This window comes from Perca fluviatilis, chromosome 11 (genome assembly GCF_010015445.1).
Source record: "Perca fluviatilis chromosome 11, GENO_Pfluv_1.0, whole genome shotgun sequence".
NCBI lineage: Eukaryota > Metazoa > Chordata > Actinopteri > Perciformes > Percidae > Perca > Perca fluviatilis.
Window position 1 is genome coordinate 18,041,843 of NC_053122.1, and position 17,939 is coordinate 18,059,781.

General features: G+C 37.9%; 3 protein-coding genes across 4 annotated transcripts; 2 read left to right on the forward strand and 1 right to left on the reverse strand.

Annotated features, from left to right (window-relative positions):
* The first annotated feature begins 1,554 nt into the window (after nt 1–1,554).
* LOC120567609 (anti-dorsalizing morphogenic protein) lies at nt 1,555–3,386 on the forward strand. The gene is made up of 5 exons (XM_039814518.1): nt 1,555–1,846; nt 2,012–2,148; nt 2,264–2,386; nt 2,494–2,686; nt 2,962–3,386. Exons 1-5 carry the CDS (start codon nt 1,555–1,557, stop codon nt 3,384–3,386), a joined length of 1,170 nt encoding a protein of 389 aa, XP_039670452.1.
* Nucleotides 3,387–6,223: 2,837 nt separating this feature from the next.
* Nucleotides 6,224–10,587, forward strand: cib3 (calcium and integrin binding family member 3). 2 transcript variants are annotated; one of them, XM_039816362.1, is made up of 6 exons: nt 6,224–6,274; nt 7,126–7,160; nt 7,523–7,634; nt 8,087–8,234; nt 9,893–10,088; nt 10,295–10,587. In XM_039816362.1, the coding sequence occupies exons 1-6, from the start codon at nt 6,224–6,226 to the stop codon at nt 10,314–10,316; spliced, it is 564 nt and encodes a 187-aa protein (XP_039672296.1). In that variant the 3' UTR covers nt 10,317–10,587. The 2 variants fall into 2 exon arrangements, with proteins under 2 accessions (XP_039672296.1, XP_039672297.1); XM_039816363.1 differs by lacking the exons at nt 7,126–7,160; nt 7,523–7,634.
* Nucleotides 10,588–12,715: 2,128 nt separating this feature from the next.
* On the reverse strand, nt 12,716–16,317 carry LOC120568693 (ras-related protein Rab-8A-like). Its single transcript, XM_039816361.1, has 8 exons — nt 16,123–16,317; nt 15,475–15,535; nt 14,968–15,028; nt 14,785–14,862; nt 14,583–14,672; nt 14,353–14,418; nt 14,214–14,264; nt 12,716–13,954 (listed from the first exon to the last, which is right to left on the reverse strand). Exons 1-8 carry the CDS (start codon nt 16,244–16,246, stop codon nt 13,865–13,867), a joined length of 621 nt encoding a protein of 206 aa, XP_039672295.1. The 5' UTR covers nt 16,247–16,317; the 3' UTR covers nt 12,716–13,864.
* Between the last annotated feature and the right edge of the window lie 1,622 nt (nt 16,318–17,939).

Consider the following 17,939-nt stretch of genomic DNA (forward strand, 5'->3'; position numbering starts at 1 on the left):
CAACACATTTTTACCAAACTGCTAATCTGCTAATAAGAAATCAATCTTCAAATGGCACTTAAGCTATTATACCACATGATAGCACATTATTACAAACAAATTATTATTTAAATTAAATTAGTATAAGTACATAAACTTAAGGTTTGAGTTCAGAAAACAAGGTAATATAACAGTAACAAGAGGATGTATTGGCATGCCTGAGGATTGATGAAATCTGAAATAAATTTAAATCCATGTCATGGTCTAGTTTCAAAGAGTTCAAATTAGTCTTTGAAGAAGCACTGGAAAAGAGCACATGAAAGCCAACCAATTTAGCAAATGTTCCTTTGAAAAAACACACGTGCAGGTAGTTCCTCATTTGTTATAAACGTGTAAAACAACTCTTTTGTGTTTTTTTTTGCCATCCTAAGAAAAGGGTTTTTATGACTTGTTTACAAGGCGTCATGTAGAAAAAAAACCTTTGATCTCTTAAATGTTTATTACAGTGGGGGGAACTGTATTTTGCTCGTGCGTAATTGTGCGTAAAGATCAAAGTAACCAAATGGAACAGCAGTGAGCAATTTCTATGTTTTCTAGGAATATATTGAGTTGGCTTTAAGAAATCTATTAAAAATAACCAAGTTTCAAGAAAAACGAGCGGTAAAGGTACTACTATCTATAGTAGTATAGTATAGTAGGTAAACTCTATCGCCTACCGAAACTCAATATTTCAAGTGTACAAACAGTTCTTATGCTATATTGTAACTTGCACAACTATAATGACTTAACACTGTAAGCTGTATTGGGGGAGGCTTGTGTCAACATGCTGTAAATTATAAGCCTATACAGAAAAGTGTTTTATGGGAGAAAATAAACGAACTTGCCGAAAGTTACAGTACCTAATCTTTTAAGCACCACATCAGTGTATACCATTGCAGGAGGTCAGTCAAGTTGGAGTTCTTTTAAAGAAAAATTGGTGATTATTCAGCTGATGTAAATCTGGCGACGTGTAGCAAGCGACACCCGTCTCTTTATCGAAGTAATTGGTTTTCACCTAAAACACTGTGCCCATTATTCTAAATTAATGGATTCGTTTAGGCGCAGTTAACCTCCCATGGTGATTGCACTTCCTCAAGAGATCAGCTCCAAGCTTATTCTATTCATATTCGTTACATTCTTCTACTATAACATGATACATCAGAGAGAAAAATATACCACAACAACATAGTCACTGGTCAATATGAAGCAAGCTCTTTCAAAGGCTGAAATGAGTTTATTTGAGCCTTTATTGCCAGACGTGGCGACAATGGGCTTGAATAAAATCTACAATCGGGTTCACACCTTGTTAACGCCGCCATTAGTCTCCCTTTACATTCGCTGATTGGTGATTTACATTTGCGACCAAATAGCATCTTTACTGCTGTTTACCAAGGCTTTGGAGGCATTGAAGAGTGAACGGGAGCATTTGATATAAAAAGTCGAGCTTCCAAGGCTCTGCAGTCACTCCAACTCCAAGTTGCTGGCCGGTTGTGTTCGAGGACACCGACGCACAAGGAATCTACTCAAACTTCAGAGATGTTGCTGTTTGTGGTCAGCTTAGCCGCTTTGTGCACCGCCGCTGCACGGCCTCCGCTCAGCTATCTGGAGAATCATTTCGCCGCCGACAATGAGTCAGAGGAAGTACGCTCAGCTGCCATCAAGAGACTTTTGGAAGTTTTTGGGATGGAGGACCCCCCTGCTATCCATCGACACAAGCAGCCACCTCAGTACATGCTTGATCTGTACAACACGGTTGCTGATGTGGACGGTGTGACTAAGGACCCGTATCTTCTAGAGGGAAATACTGTGCGCAGCTTCTTTGACAAATGTAAGACTTCATTTGTACATGCATACGTCTGCTACTGGCTACTGTAGACAATTAAGTATATATATATATATATATATATATATATATATATATATATTTATATTTATATTTATATATATTTATATGTATTTGTTCTCTACTCTAATGATATCATTTCCATTGCAGTGCGCAGTGAACAGGTGGAGTTCAGGTTCAATTTGTCCACGGTGGCCAGAACTGAGAAGATTCTCACTGCAGAGCTCCATCTTTTCAAGCTGCAGCCTCTGGCACCACTGACATTCAACAGACACCATTTCTGCCAGGTATGTACCACTAGATAACGTTTTGTTAACAATTGAATGAACTACAGTGGATCCACCCAGATGCATCTCTCCCTTGGACATGACTGTAAGTCCCCATCTCTTCTGTTTTGTTCAGGTTAGTGTTTATCAGCTGCTTGACACCAGCAAAAACAACAAAACACAGGATAAGAAGCTGCTGTCTTCTCGACTCATCCCAGTTCACTCTACTGGTTGGGAAGTGTTCACCATTACACAAGCAGTAAGTATCCACTCTTTGAGGCCTGCATTAACTTCAGGGTGTGAATTCTGAACATAAGTGTCTGAATCCTGGGGTTTTATTAACTAATGTGAACTTTTTTAATAAAGGTCCGATCCTGGATGATAGATGAAGGCAGTAACATGGGGCTCCATGTGGTGGTTCGAACCCTAGGGGGAAGCCAGATGGATGGGAAACTGATCCGCTTTGCTTCAGGACGAAACCATCACCAGAGCAAACAGCCCATGTTGGTCCTCTTCACTGACGATGGCCGCCGCCGCTCTACTTCTCTTGAAAGCATAGGTGAGACTTTAATGTCATTTGATTGATCAGGTTATGCACAGTGATAGTAAAACTACAAACTTTGGTTATTGTTGTGGTCTTACTCCGGATGAGTAGGGGTGTAGTTAAGAATTATGGGGCCTAGGGGAACTCTGCCCCCCTCCCCACCCCACAGACCCAATTATCTTCTCATCACTGTTACTCAATCTATGACAACAATATATCTGTATCATCAACAATTCGAACAAATGTCTTTTCTTTCTCTAATAAAAAAACACTCTCCTTTCCCTCACCAGACCCAAACGATACCACAGCCACTTCCAGCCTGCCCCAGGCCTCCATGTCAGGTCCCTCCTCCCGCAGCACCCGCTCCCTGGACTACAGCGAGGAAGAAGGGGTGTCGTTACCCTGCCAGCGCCTGCCTCTCTATGTTGACTTTGAAGAGATCGGCTGGTCAGGCTGGATTGTGTCTCCCCGGGGCTACAACGCTTACCACTGCAAAGGCTCCTGCCGCTTCCCTCTGGGTCAAAACATGAGGCCGACCAACCATGCCACCGTCCAGTCCATCATCAACGCTCTGAAGCTGATCAAAGGCATTGAGAAGCCGTGCTGTGTGCCCGACAAGCTCTTCTCCATTAACTTGCTCTACTTCGATGATGCTGAAAATGTGGTGCTCAAACAGTATAATGACATGGTGGCTGGAAGCTGTGGCTGCCACTGACATCAACTAGTCATTGGTGTCGGGCAGCACAGATATTCATAGATCAAGTCAAGTCAGTTGCAACTAATGAGTAATGTGCAGAGTCCCATGTGTGACGTTGTAATATATGTAAATATCCATAAATTATAATATATGGCAGTGATGGAAGCGATATCCTGTGAAAGATGTAAACGTTTATATTTTGTTTTCTGTTGTAAATTGTTACACAGTCAGAATAAATGGTGTAAGCAAAATATTATAGAATTAATTTATTTGCAAGATAATCAAAAATGTGACATTATCTCAAGAAGGTCTAAACTGAAGTGTTATTAAGAGAGATTAACAACATATTTATCTATCAAAATGGTCAACATTTGGTTAAAGGAAAGGAAAAGATTTATCATTCACAATTCTTGCTAGAGTTTTTTTTGTCCAATCCCAAAAAAAGGAATTGGAAGAATGCTTGCAGTCTTCTCCAATTATCCAGTTTTCTACCTATAATAATTAGATTTGAAAGAAATGTCACCGGCACATTTCAAACTAAATCAATCCACAATCTCAGAAATCCATCTTGCAGTTATGTTGTGACTTTAAGTGACTTTGTATTTAAGGAGGAAAGACAACTACATGTCGCCGTGGGGATAGGGTGAGTATTCTCCACCAAAAGGTGAACTAAAAAATTATATTTTTCCTAGATGCCTTGCTATTTTTGAATATAATTTCTCACAAAATGCTGCACATTTTTAGAGAGCAGCTGCAATTTCAATAATTTTTGACTTGGGAACCTGTTCAGACAGGTGAAAGTCAATGATTGTGTATATTGAGACATTATCACAGCAGTTCCTTTACATAGATTCAGATCATTCTGAGAGTTGACTATTGTCAACTAACACCGTTTCAATTTTCTTTAAACGGCCAGATTTATTTGCGTGAAATATACAGTATATATAATATATATATATATATATATATATATATATATATGTATGTTGTATTTTGAAAACCTGAAATGTATTGGATACATATGACCTTTTATTGGAACATCTCTGATGAGGAAGGCAGCAAAATCATTTCAAGTATGGTACAACAAGAAAAGCTTTAAGATTCCACCCCTTCCCTTATGCCATCAACTCAACTCAATTTATTTATATAACATCTTTCATACAAATATGCAGCCCAAAGCGCTTCACATGGTACCACCATATCAGGGAGATGGGATGGGTGTGGTAGAGTAGCGTATGACATAGAGCAGTGTTAGATTTAAGACCTTTTAATGCCACAAAGAATTCAATTTAATACCATGAAATAGAAACCAGTAGCGACGATATATCCCATTTTCTAGTACTTCCCAGCAGTACTTAACAATAATTCCTAATGATAGAATTAATTAAATTCCCAAAATGACTCTTACACAAATGACCTGGACCTGGATAAGAAGCAGAAAATAGATGGATGTATTAACCAACAAAAAAATAATTCATTCATTTGAGGTTCATTTAAAGGTCCCATGACATGGTGCTCTTTGGATGCTTTTATATAGACCTTAGTGGTCCCCTAATACTGTATCTGAAGTCTCTTTCCCGAAATTCAGCCTTGGTGCAGAATTACAGCTACTAGAGCCAGTCCCACAATGAGCTTTCCTTAGTATGTGCCATTTCTGTGTCTGTAGCTATTGTGGAGGAGAGAGGGGGGGGGAGGGGGGCAAGGTGGAGGGTGTTTTAGTTTAGAGGCGGGCGTAGGAAAGCTTCTTTGCACACCTCTTTTGTTGGGCAGGTGCGTAGGATATGATCAAAAGTAGCAGATCAAAAGCTTAGAGAAAGTCCCGCACACTGACCATTACGCAAGCAATAATTAGATTCATTCCATTTACCTGACGAAGGTCTGAGACCGAAACTTTGTATTTTTCTAAATAAATTATTGCTTGCGTAATTGTCAGTGTGCGGGACTTTCTCTAAGTTTAGAGGTGGGCAACATCTTCTGACAGCCCTCAATCTGATACAAAAACATTTTATAACTAACATTAGACAGCAGGCAAGAGGAAATGTTTAAGACTTGTACCACAGAAGTATTTTTGAAGTTCACCAGGCTGAGAGTCCCACTAATATACAGTGGCCTGACAAAACTACTCCATGTGGGATTTAACATATAAGGCAATTTTACATAAAACCTTTCTTTGTGTCACTTAAACCACTTGTTGTTCTACCTAATGTCCTCCTTATTGCTCATGCTAAACACAACAGAGTGAGGTGAAGGTGGGATACATGCATTAGTCATGTTGTACTGGTGTACATCTGTTTTTCTAAATTATAAAGGCAGGATAAAAGGAAAAGTTTGATTTTGGTGCTTCAAGTCATAATTGTGGTGCTTTATCATGAATACTTTGCAAGTTTAGTTTTAGGTCAGATATGTAATACCTGACATAAAACTGAAAGGGAAAATGTATTCAATAATTGGATAAATATCAAATAATGGACTTCTCAGCTGAAACAAAGCTTGTCTCCCATCAAAAAGTCTATTTGCCCACTACAAAACCCTGTCTCCAAAGAGTGTAACCTGAGCTGTGACCGAGGCGTTGGCCATAGAGTGGCACTAAAGGGGGTTGATACCACTTGGCATGATGCTGGACGACAGCCCTTACTCATTGTCAAAGGGGCTGCTATTCACAATGGAGAAAACGATGAAATGCTGCCATTATAATGGGGACCAAAGGGACCGGTGGCAGCCTGACACCTGATCTCCTCTTTGGCTCTGGCTTCCTTTTGTCCCAGTATTTCATATCTGACATATCCACACACCCTAAAAAGCACTTGATGTTGGAGCAGCGATGGACCTGAAGCTTGGTGTTTGCATGCTCAGACATGGGGAATAAACAGACCATCTTTACAGCACAGCAGCTAGACGCCTATCAGGTTGGTGTCAATCCTGTTTCTTTCTGAATGAAATGATTAGCCTCACTTACTTTAAATGGTGCTTCTCTTATCAATACAAGCTACCGGCACCTAACAAAAGTAACACACTTGTCAGACTGCAAGTCACAACCTCCAAACTTGCTGTTCAGAAAAGTCTGTCTTTGGACATTTTACAGACAACACTTCAAAGGCAATTTGTGGTCCAAAGTTAGTGACAGGATGCATAGAGTTAGTGGCATATTTTAAATCAAGAGTTAAAGTGTTATTTCAATATGCTTTCTGATTCTATATAAAACCAGTTGTGGAAGTTAACTAAGGAAATTTACTCTACTTCATTACCTTACTGTAGTACTGTACTTAAGTATTATTTCGAGGTACTTTATGAAAGTATTTCCATTTGATACTACTTTATACCTCTCCCTCTTTCTTTTTTTACCTCACTACATTCATTTCATAGCTTTAGTACTAGTACTACTTTTTAGATTAAGATTTCACAAAACAAACAATTATCTAGAATATGAAGTAGTAGTATATTATATAAATGCCTACATGTTAAAGCATCAATAACTATGAACCAATAAGATAACATAACACTGGCATGGGCCCTTCTGCATAATGAGTACTTTTGATTGAGTTTATTTTGTTATTTTGTACTTCTTGAGTAAAAATGTGTGAAATGTATGACTTTTACTTTTTTTTTTGTGTTGTATTGCTACTACTACTTCAGTAAATATCGGAATACTTCTTCCAACTTGTATAAAACAAGTGATTTAGCAGATATTTGAACAGCTGCATCCTACTGCTCTTTGCAATAACTTCCCGTTCCTACCATAATATGATTGTATTTACAGGACTGTACATATTTTACAAGAAAAGAAATTCTCAGGTGAGCAAATTATTTCACTGACATCAAGTCCATTGCTGGTGTGACACGCATGACATAGCTGAATTTTATTCTGTTCTGCACAATACTACACTGTAACTCTAAACTACAGTATCAGGAGGCCTGTCCTACTGTGGGGAAGGCTGCCATTAAGAACACATGGTATTTAAAATCTTGCATTCACAACTTTACTGTACTGAAACTCTTTCAGTGTTTTCAGTGTTGACCACAATAGAAAGACAGAAATAGAGTTTGCATATCAATAGTTTTCTAGATTAAACGTTCTTAATTGCCACTCTAAATACACAACTACAGAAGATAGTTTGTAATTTAATATTGAAAGTATTTCTTTAAACCTTCCATAGACTGTTTGACCGCTATCGGGATTTGGCACCGCAACTCGTTCCCCTTGACTACACCAGCAACCCAGATGTGAAGTTACCGTATGAGCTGATTGGCAGCATGCCAGAGCTAAAGGTAGACCCACGGTCGCACACACCATGCAGACCCGCTTTCTCCCTGTGTTTCCAATCTATAATTAATGGCCAACTAATCGACAGAATTCTTTGAAACGTTATGTTACCCGACTCCTTTAAACTTGAAGAATGCTGGTGAGTCCCTCAGGGCACACTTATTGGAAATGGGTCAATTGCATGCCTCTTTACACAATGACAGCAAGGTGTTTAACACGCTGGTCACTGGCGTGTCCTGAGAAAGGGATAGGTAGATTATACTTTCCCCTCATAGTCATTCATTATTTAAGTGTTTAGAGCTTACTTGAATTCTCATCAAGAGATATATAAATCGAACAAAAAAACATCTTTGAGCACAGAAATGCCAACAAGCACCAGTTCATAGTTCTGCATGCTTAACTGCACTGAATTGTTTTATCAGACTGCTCTAGAAGTACTGGTGTCCCCTCTGTCCAGGACAACCCATTTCGTCAGAGGATCGCTGAGGTTTTCTCTGAGGACGGAGAGGGAAATATGACACTGGACGACTTCTTGGACATGTTTTCAGTCCTGAGTGAGATGGCTCCGCGTGACCTCAAGGCCTACTATGCTTTCAAAATTTATGGTAAAATATCTGAAGAAGTGGTGCAATTTAAAAAATCATATCCAGGAGTTCCGATTTTTATTTCCAGAGATTCTTCTACTGTGTATGTAATATTATTAATATTATTCACAATATGTAGAAAAGTGAGGTGGTAACACAAACTGAGCTTCAACATTTGATGACAGAAATGAGCATAAAACGTTATTATTGCACCAAATAAGGACATATTTCACGTTTTATATTATATATGTGCTATAAACACACACATATATATATATATATATATATATATATTCCTTTGGTTTGTAATAAAGTCATTCACAGACAAAGAAATGTACAGTATGTTATCCTGGCTTTACGGTTATACTTTTAAACTCCAATGGCAGAAATCCAAATAGTTCTAAATATTTATTTAGAATTAGGGCAGGGTAGTGCTGTGTAAAAAGTACTGCCAACACCAATCACAGATATAGTGTGTATGAATTTCTATTGAATTTAACCAGATGGGGTCAAACTGACATAATGCATTATTTTCTGTAAATGAACCAGTTCAAAATCCTGTGAGGAAAACTAATAAAATTAGGAAAAGTCATAAAGTATAATGGTGATAAAACAATGTTAAGTATGTTTTTATCACTGTTAACGAAGACCTCTCCTGGACCCCAAACAGAAGATTAGGGTAACATGTAACCAGTGTAAAGAAGCACCCTGATACAAAATCATTCAATCCCTCATTCAATACATTTTAACAATGAAGTATAAATTTAATAACAGAAACATGGAAATATTTTAAATTTGAATGTTGTATAAGCACATGAAAAGGAGCTGTAAGCATGACGGATGGTGCACGGAATGCTATAAATGATTAACCAACCCATTATAGAGGCAACAAGCTTGTCAAAGCCCATTTTGTGCTCAGCACTAGTGTCCCCACTAATTAATAAACGCTGACAGATGAAGACGTTACATACACATCGCCATGGTCATGGGTCAAGGAAACGTTTCATTAATGATTTAGACCAACAGAGGGGGAAAAACAAGGAAGGTGGCATACTGTAAAAGCATAGTTGTTATGATGAGCAAGACTGATACTGTCCCATGATCTCAGATAACCTGAAGTTCCCTCGCTAATGACGGATTGAGTATGTAAGGTGAATATGTAAGGCTTAACACATATATGCTTTAAGTATATGCATCAAGATATTTGATTATTAACATGATACTAACATTACAGTTTCCATTTTGACAATCATATAATAAATATAGGGAAAACTAAAAGTTTATGCATTTTTTATATGACAAGAAGTACAGCTTCAATACAGTGAATAATGTCACAAACTATCAGCTGCAAAAATAAATACAGATGTGTTACCCTAATTGTGAATTAGTTCAGAATATATGAAGGTTATCTTTATGGGTGCACTAACAATTATCTTCATTATCGATTATTCAAATCACTTGTTTTGTGCAGCCACTTTAGTCCAAAACCCAAAGATATTTATTTTAATATCGTAGAAACCATCAAAAACTCACACTTTTAGAAGCAGGAAGCAATACATCTGAGGTACTTTTGCTTGAAAAATTTTACTTGAATGATTAACTGATGATTAAAATAGTTGCTCGACTAAGCGTTTAGTCATCATTTCACCTCTATGTCCTTCTTTTCCATTTTCTGCAAGATTTCAACAACGACGACTTTATCTGCAAGTCAGACCTTGAGAAGACACTGAACAAACTGACCCGTAACGAGCTGACAGAAGACGAGGTAAGGATGGTGTGTGAGAAGGTGATAGATGAGGCTGACTTGGACAACGATGGACGCCTGTCACTGGAGGACTTCCAGCACATGATTGTTCGAGCTCCAGACTTCCTCAGGTAGGCCAATGGTAACCATTTGCCATAAGACATAATGAAGGGTGAACCCAACTACATACAAGACATAAGAACACATTTTATATTTTATTATGTATCAATGATTGTGATCTAATGTGCTTACCTACTTTGCCTATCCTTACATTTGTTTTTAACCCTGACTTGTAATGAGGAAATCAAACAAGAGCTATTCTAATTTCTGTTCACAGCACCTTCCACATAAGGATATAAAGAAATGAAGCAATCATGTGCATTTCTTAATTTGAGTATCACATAAAGTGGACTTACAATACTGCAGAATGCCTGGAAAGTTGGGGGATCCAGAAAGCAACTATCATTTTGTGAATAACTTTAATGTGAATAATTTTGTAAAAAGAAACACGATCTTCATCAGAGATAATCAGACTTTGCCATTTAGCAACCAGAGGAAATACTATGAGTAACTATGAATTGTCTTGTCTTTAATGGTACCATTACTGCAAATAGATTGGAATTGTACGAACCTTCCTATACATCCATTGTACGAACATACTGAGCCCACTTCAGTTTTTACTTTCACGATAGCAGTAGTAACACCAGTCATGACTGCAGGTCTATCATCGCGTGGCGGCATCAACCAATCCATCATGACAAGGCTCATTAGTTATGACCATCAACAGTAGATTTGTGTTTTGTATATAAAAGGGGTTCAGTTACACAGACTATAAAAGAAACAAATGCCAGAATATTCCAGTGGGTCATAGCGGGCCAATAAAAGGAGGGCCATTTGTCATGAAAGCAGACAAGCTCCATTGTGGGAACACCGGGGTCAACTGACAGTGTAGTTTCCTGTGACAGCCAGCCAAAAAGAAAGACAGCCAACAGAAATAAATTAAGTTTTATAATCTTATTTTATTAAATCAAAAGTACACATATCTACAAATTGTAGATACATTTTCATATGGGTTTAGAAAGTACAGTACAATTTAAGTAGATCTCTTTTTTCAATGTGATATTTACAATGTTTTTTTCACTTCACTTTTTTTGAAATGTATTGTATTATTCTCCCTGTGTACTTCACACTGAATGGAATGAAAATATGGCTGTAAAAAGGGATGTACACTATATTAAAGGATATGATTTAAAAACTAAATCAAAGAGGGAGAATCATTTCAGCTGTAAATTATGCAGTTTGAGTCCCACAAAAGTCTGCTTCCTACGTTTCTGTCTATGACTTAAAAGCTACATTATTACACAAATGAGAAAACAGCACTATCTCCACATTTCAACATCCAGACTCTTTCTACTTAATCTTCCATCATGCTAAATCCCACTCCTATTGTTGTAGCAATGCCATTTCTACAGAGTCCTGTTTTTGGCTCAGTGGATGACACAAAACAAAAAAGCCCATACATTCAACTGTACAGGTCTACAAGTATGTCTGAAAATTACATTACACAAATATGCACAGGTCCAAGATTCACAATGCATAGCTCACCTATGACAGAACTGAGTATTAGCGGTTAAGACAAATGGCCATGGTAGTCATGAGGTCCCAAATTATTTGATATTTAAAAAAAAAAAAAGGACGCAGGCAAGAAAAGCAGATCCTCCCTCGATATTGTGCATATAGGAGTTTGATTTTCAGACTAGTAACAAATGTAGGAAGGAAACATGAGGAACAGTGGAAATAGATTGAGACTCAACGTCGATGTTAAATAGTGGGTACATGTTTGTATTGCACAGGTCTAGTTCCCTGTGGCTCGCAATCCTAATAAAATACTGATTATAATTTGAATTCAGGTGGTCACCTTTGATGCATACTGTGCCTCTGGTGCCACCTAGCTGTCAAACTAAAGGGCTACAATCAAATATAAACAAGAAATTGTACAATACTAGTGGGAGCACCTTTCAGCTTTGGACAAGCCAGCTTTCATTGAAAAGCCAAAAAACATCACTTTTAAACTATAATTTGGCAGGGCAGTAACATAGAAACAGAGGCTGGCAAATTATTTTTCCTTTTTATAAATTATATATATATATAAGTACATTAGGCAGGGTACAAAATTAGCACCATCCACTAGGCAAATACTGGTAAAAGATGCAAGTGGCTAACAAATGGTTTCTATTGAGTGGCTGGTAAAATTTGAGCATTCACTAGCCATTTGGCCAGTGGACAAAACAAGTTAATTTTGCACCCTCACATTAGGGCAATGTTTTCAGTGCACTAATACCAGGACAGCAGATCACTCGCAGTGAAATAACAAAGGAGATTAAGTCATTACTTATAAGTAGGTCTAGTAAAACATTTAGGAATTATACCCATTATATAACCAAGACTGAAAACATTTTTTAACTAAGTAATTGTATTGCAAAACTATCACTTGGCACAGACTACACACAAAACACGAGTTACTGGTAAAGTGCAAGGAGAGCTGCATGGATAGCAGGAGAAGGGGCTTACAGTGCGAAACTTCAAGAGTGATTTTTAACTGCTGATCAGAGACGACCAGAGACGTCATTTAGCTTGACTGTGAATCAGAGCTGCTACAAAACCTTCAAAAACTATTTACAAGGGAACACTTTAAAGTAATCTTTGGAGCAGAAACAATAAGTCAACAGAGAAAATAAAATGCAGACTATATTGATGATTAATTTCAGTCAACTTCCAAGCAAAAACACCAAACATTCGCAAGCTCCAGCTTCTCGAATGTGAGGATTGCTGCTTTCGTTGCTTTATTATGATTTGGTTTTATAATGGTTTGGGGTTTTGGACTTACTTGGACAAAACAAGATATCTTAAGTCGTCAATTTGGGCTTTAGGAAACTTTAACAGGCATTTTTCAATATTTTCTGACATTTTATAGATGGAACAATGTATAGATTAATCAAGAAATTAAGTGGCAGAACAAATGATAATAAAAACAATTGTTGTACTGTACCGTACTCAATTTTGGAGAATTGTTTATATTATACAGCGTGCACATCCTGATACTTTCCTTAATGGTGTACTTACACATGGGTAACAACAATGTTCTGCTGATTATTTGACATTAGAACTTTATCTAAAGAGACAGATCTGGATTGTATTTTTAGGTTTTGTGTTGCCAAACTGCACCTGAAAGTTATTGCCGAAAAAGAGTTGGTGGCAGTGTGTAATGATCAAGGCAGGATGAAACACGCATTATAAGTTGCATCAAATGGTTGTCAAGGACTACAGGCAAACCAAAAAGCAGAACTCAAATAGAAAACCTTTCAATCTAATTCCTCTCTGATCCTTGACTGCCTGATGCGTATTATGATTCTCAACAGCTGAAATGAAAATGAAAGCATGTGCAACTCCGTTCACTAGAGTTCAAGCCAATCAGTCTCTGGTTGACCTGCATCACTTAAAAAGGAAAAAGGTACTAATAAAATATATTTGTTTTGTCATCCTTGGTTGGGCTACCGGCTGCGTGAAATATGAGTGTGTAGTACAACAAGACTAAACATCAGAAGTAAGAGCCTGTCTTTTGTGTGAAAAGAAACATCTGGACAATGATCCTGGTGGAGTCCTCTACCAGTCAAGCACTCGGACCCATGAAGACAACAGATCTCCTTAAAATGGAAGAGATGCAGCATTGGAAGCTTTCAGAAGATGAGAGGAAAAGTCCTCTGCTTACTGGGAATATAATGGTTTGTGTGGACTGGGAGGACAGGCCATGGATGGGTAGAAAGAAGGAAGGAGAAGGAAGTGCTAAGAGCAAGCACAGTCCATTTATGTCCAGCCAGCTGGCAGCCAGTATCGAAGGCCTCGGCCCTCAGAGTAGGCTACAGCGGAAGAAGCTTGTCTTTTTCTGAGGCTCTGAGATCTTGACTCCGTGACTGCTCCCCTGCGGCATGTTGCCCTCCTGCAAAATGACAAATAAAAAGGTCACTGCTGTCATGTAGAACGGCTGGCTCAGTGGCTGCTCTCATATGGTTCATCAACTTTCTTTACAGAAATCCTCATGTACTACCAGCAACCAGAAGCACACTGCTATTGATAGTGAAAAAAAAAAAAAATGTTTTACATAATAAAAGTATCTAAGAGCTGCTGAAAGGTAAGTATCACATTTATCAATTACTCACAATGCAAAAAAATTATATCATCAAAAGAGTTCTTCTCACCAATTTTGTGTCCATTTTTGATTTGATGTCTCTGGCGAGGGTCAAAAATGCCTGTAAACCAGAAGAAAACACACATTGTCACAATGATGACGCATGATCTATTAAGCATATCAGAACTCAAGGAAGAAGGTCTACTTGCATTTTCCACATTGATGTTGGCCTTTGCACTGGTCTCCATGAATTTTATTCCATACTCTAATGCGAGCTGAAAGTAAATCGGAGAAAATTACATCACCTTACATTTTTACCAATTCTGTCGACATGTTTAAAAAAAGAATTAAACTATAATAGTAATGTTGCGCCAATGTTATAATTTATTATCAAATATAACCCGATGACAATGTCTTATTTTAACTTCAAATTTCTCACCTTCTCCCCCCTGTCTTTGGACACCTGCCGCTTGTCGTTGATGTCACACTTGTTGCCAAGGACCATCTTCTCAACATCAGAGGATGCATGCTTGAATTTAATTTAATTTGAGAAATTAAATACAAAGCTCTACATGTTGCCATTTGGATATTTTAAGAAGTAGCAAGCACATAAAAGAGGGTATATATGAGCCAGTAAATACCTCCTCTATGTTCCTTATCCAGTTCTTGATATTCTCAAAAGACTTCTCGTTGGTGATGTCGTAGACAAGCATGATGCCCTGTAAAGAACCAAATGTGTTCAGATTAACAGAGTACATTAGCTGTGGCTTCCTGGGAAAGTGGATTTAGGTTACATTTGTCTGACAATAGGTGAAGATACGCACCATTGCTCCTCTGTAGTAGGCTGTTGTGATTGTTCGGAAGCGCTCCTGTCCAGCTGTATCCCTAAAAAAAAATATATATAATAATAATAATAATAATAATAATAATACCCCAATCGTGACATCTCAGAAATTTAACAATAAATATGAAATGCCAATGCTTTTAAAGTCAATATTTGGATACATTATGTGGGAAAGTTTCCATCAATATCTTACTGCAGTTAAGCATGGGAGCTATGTATAAAGGTTAGTTTATCTTAAATGGACCTTTTTTTTTCAACAGATATAGATACAGATGACCCGTGATTTTGTAGCTGAAGACATAAACTACATAAAAGACTACAATAAACCCAGGTAAAATTACAATTAAGAACGTGTAGATTCAATTTTAAAAACTACTAAACGACTTTTGGGGCCGATAATTCACATTTTAAGCCAAATATTGACAAAACACTGCCAGTGTGTCACACACGCCCTGCATTAAAAGGATTTAAAGTATGGTAAACTTACCATATCTGTAACTTTATCTTCTTGCCGTCAAGCTCTATTGTTCTGATCTTGAAATCAATGCCTGGAGGGAAAAGGAAGGATCATTAATGAAAATCATAACGTTAGCTTGCTAGCTTAGTGTACCTGTCAAACATTGGTCAACATTGTTGGGTTACAACCAAAGGACACTTGTGGACTGGAAACAAACGGGGGTCTCGGCTTCATGTCATAGCATAGGGCAGTAATATGTGCATGAAAGAACAACAGCGCTTATCAGCTTAAATTGACCAGCTACAGCGTGCTACATATCAGGTTTCCGGTGTCTAGACCAGAATGTAGACGGCACCTAACGGTAATGGCTAATGCTAACCGCAAAGGAGCCACCCGGCATGAATATAGCTAGCTAATACAACACAAACATTTCTGCTCATACATTAGCCCCATAGAAAACACACGGGTAATAGTATTTCCCCTTGCCATCTCTTAGTAACGAGTTAGTTATATTTATGACATCCAAAAGAATAACACACTATAAATGACAAAGAGAAACTACTTCCAGCCGTAAACGTAGCTTGAGCAGCAAGTAGACCGAGCCTCTGAGACAGACCACTGGCGTATGTAAACAGACAAAAAGACACAGTTTAGCTAGCTACATCACCAACACCGTACCTATAGTTGAGATAAACGTTGAGTTGAAGGCGTCTTCTGAAAACCTGAAGAGGACACAGGTCTTCCCGACACCAGAGTCGCCGATTAACAGTAATTTAAACAAATAGTCGTATGTCTTCGCCATACTTGATATTATTGCGGAAATCCCGCCCGGCGAAGCAGCGATGTGAATATGCTGAAGTGTCGCCCCCTGCTGGCTCGGAATTCACCAGCCGTTTATATCTAACTGAGACCGTGGTCTATCTGTCTATCTATCTCCTAGCTATCTATCAGTCTGCACGGTCTGCACAGCGAAGTAATGCTGCATTCAAGTGCTCCTCGGATGGTCCTTTTCCCGAGTTGGGAAGTCGTTCTTCCAAGTACACCTCTCTTCCCACTTTGGTGTGTTCATGATGGACGCTACAAAGAAAATGTGATGTATTTTATTACTCAGAGCGAACAACACGTTGTCCCAGACTTGTTGCTGCTCCAGTAACGTTACATTCCCGGGGTTAATGCTAATCTAGGTCACTCTATTACTAATACGTGTGAGCAAAAAGTGATATGGCTTACGTAAATAAAAAGTTACAATCAACCCAACATTTATTTTCGTTTGACATGTTTGATGCGTAAGATGACGCCGTCATATTACAGTCGTATAGCAAACATTTCGCCGACTTTAAACCTAGTTGTTCCGATTTGAGGGGCATTCACGTGAATTTTCCTAGTCAGGAACTTATTTTTCCGACATCACATGAATGCAGCATAACTATGTACATTATGACATATATATTTTTTATTATTATTTATTTTATACATATTTTATATATGTCAATGCATATTACTAGTGTCCTTCTCTTTCTGGACTGTTGATTCCTTCATGCAACCGGAGAGCCATCAGACAGAAATGTCTTGACTTTTCCTCTTTCAAGGTTAAAGTTGCTGATGGCTTTGGAAAAACCTGCGTGCCTCATCTTTTTCTTATGGTATCATAAAACCTTTTCTAATACACTTTGGCTCTAACTTTCTTTATCGCTATCTGTTTTATTGTTTGTAGGAGTGTCTTTACAGCATCTTGAGTACTGAAGGTTGAATCCAGTAAACCAGTTTGAATGTTGAGTTTAATCACAGCTCATCAAAGGAAGTTGCTGCTGGATGAGTCAAGTTAAAGCAAGCTCTTCCTCTGTTTGAGTTGAGCAGGATGTTAATCAGCCTCAGACAAGAAATCTCTGGCATGTGCCAAGAAATCCTCATTGGAAATCCCATCTGAAGAAGAAAGTCACACATTGTGTTGTTCCAGTAAAGTTGTTTATACACAATAGGGCTGGGCAATATATCGATATTATATCGATATCATGATATGAGACTAGATATCGTCTTAGATTTTGGATATCGTAATATCGTGATATGACATAAGTGTTGTCTTTTACTGGTTTTAAAGGCTGTATTACAGTAAAGTGATGTACTTTTCTGAACTTACCAGACTGTTCTAGCTGTTCTATTTGCCTTTTCCCCACTTAGACATTATGTCCACATTAATGATGATTATTTATATAAAATCTAAGTGTGAAGATATTTTGTTAAAGCACCAATTTTCAACCCTAGAATATCGCCACAATATCGATATCGAGGTATTTGGTCAAGAATATCGTGATATCCGATTTTCTCCATATCGCCCAGCCCTAATACAGAATAAGCATGAGTTTATTCAGTAGTCACAGTGTTTTATTGAATGCATAATCTAACCTGTGCTGGTTATCAAAGAATTTGGTAATTTGTGAAATCAAAATTCCTACCTGAAAAATACCTCTTTCATATTGCCTGAATATCTTTCTGAC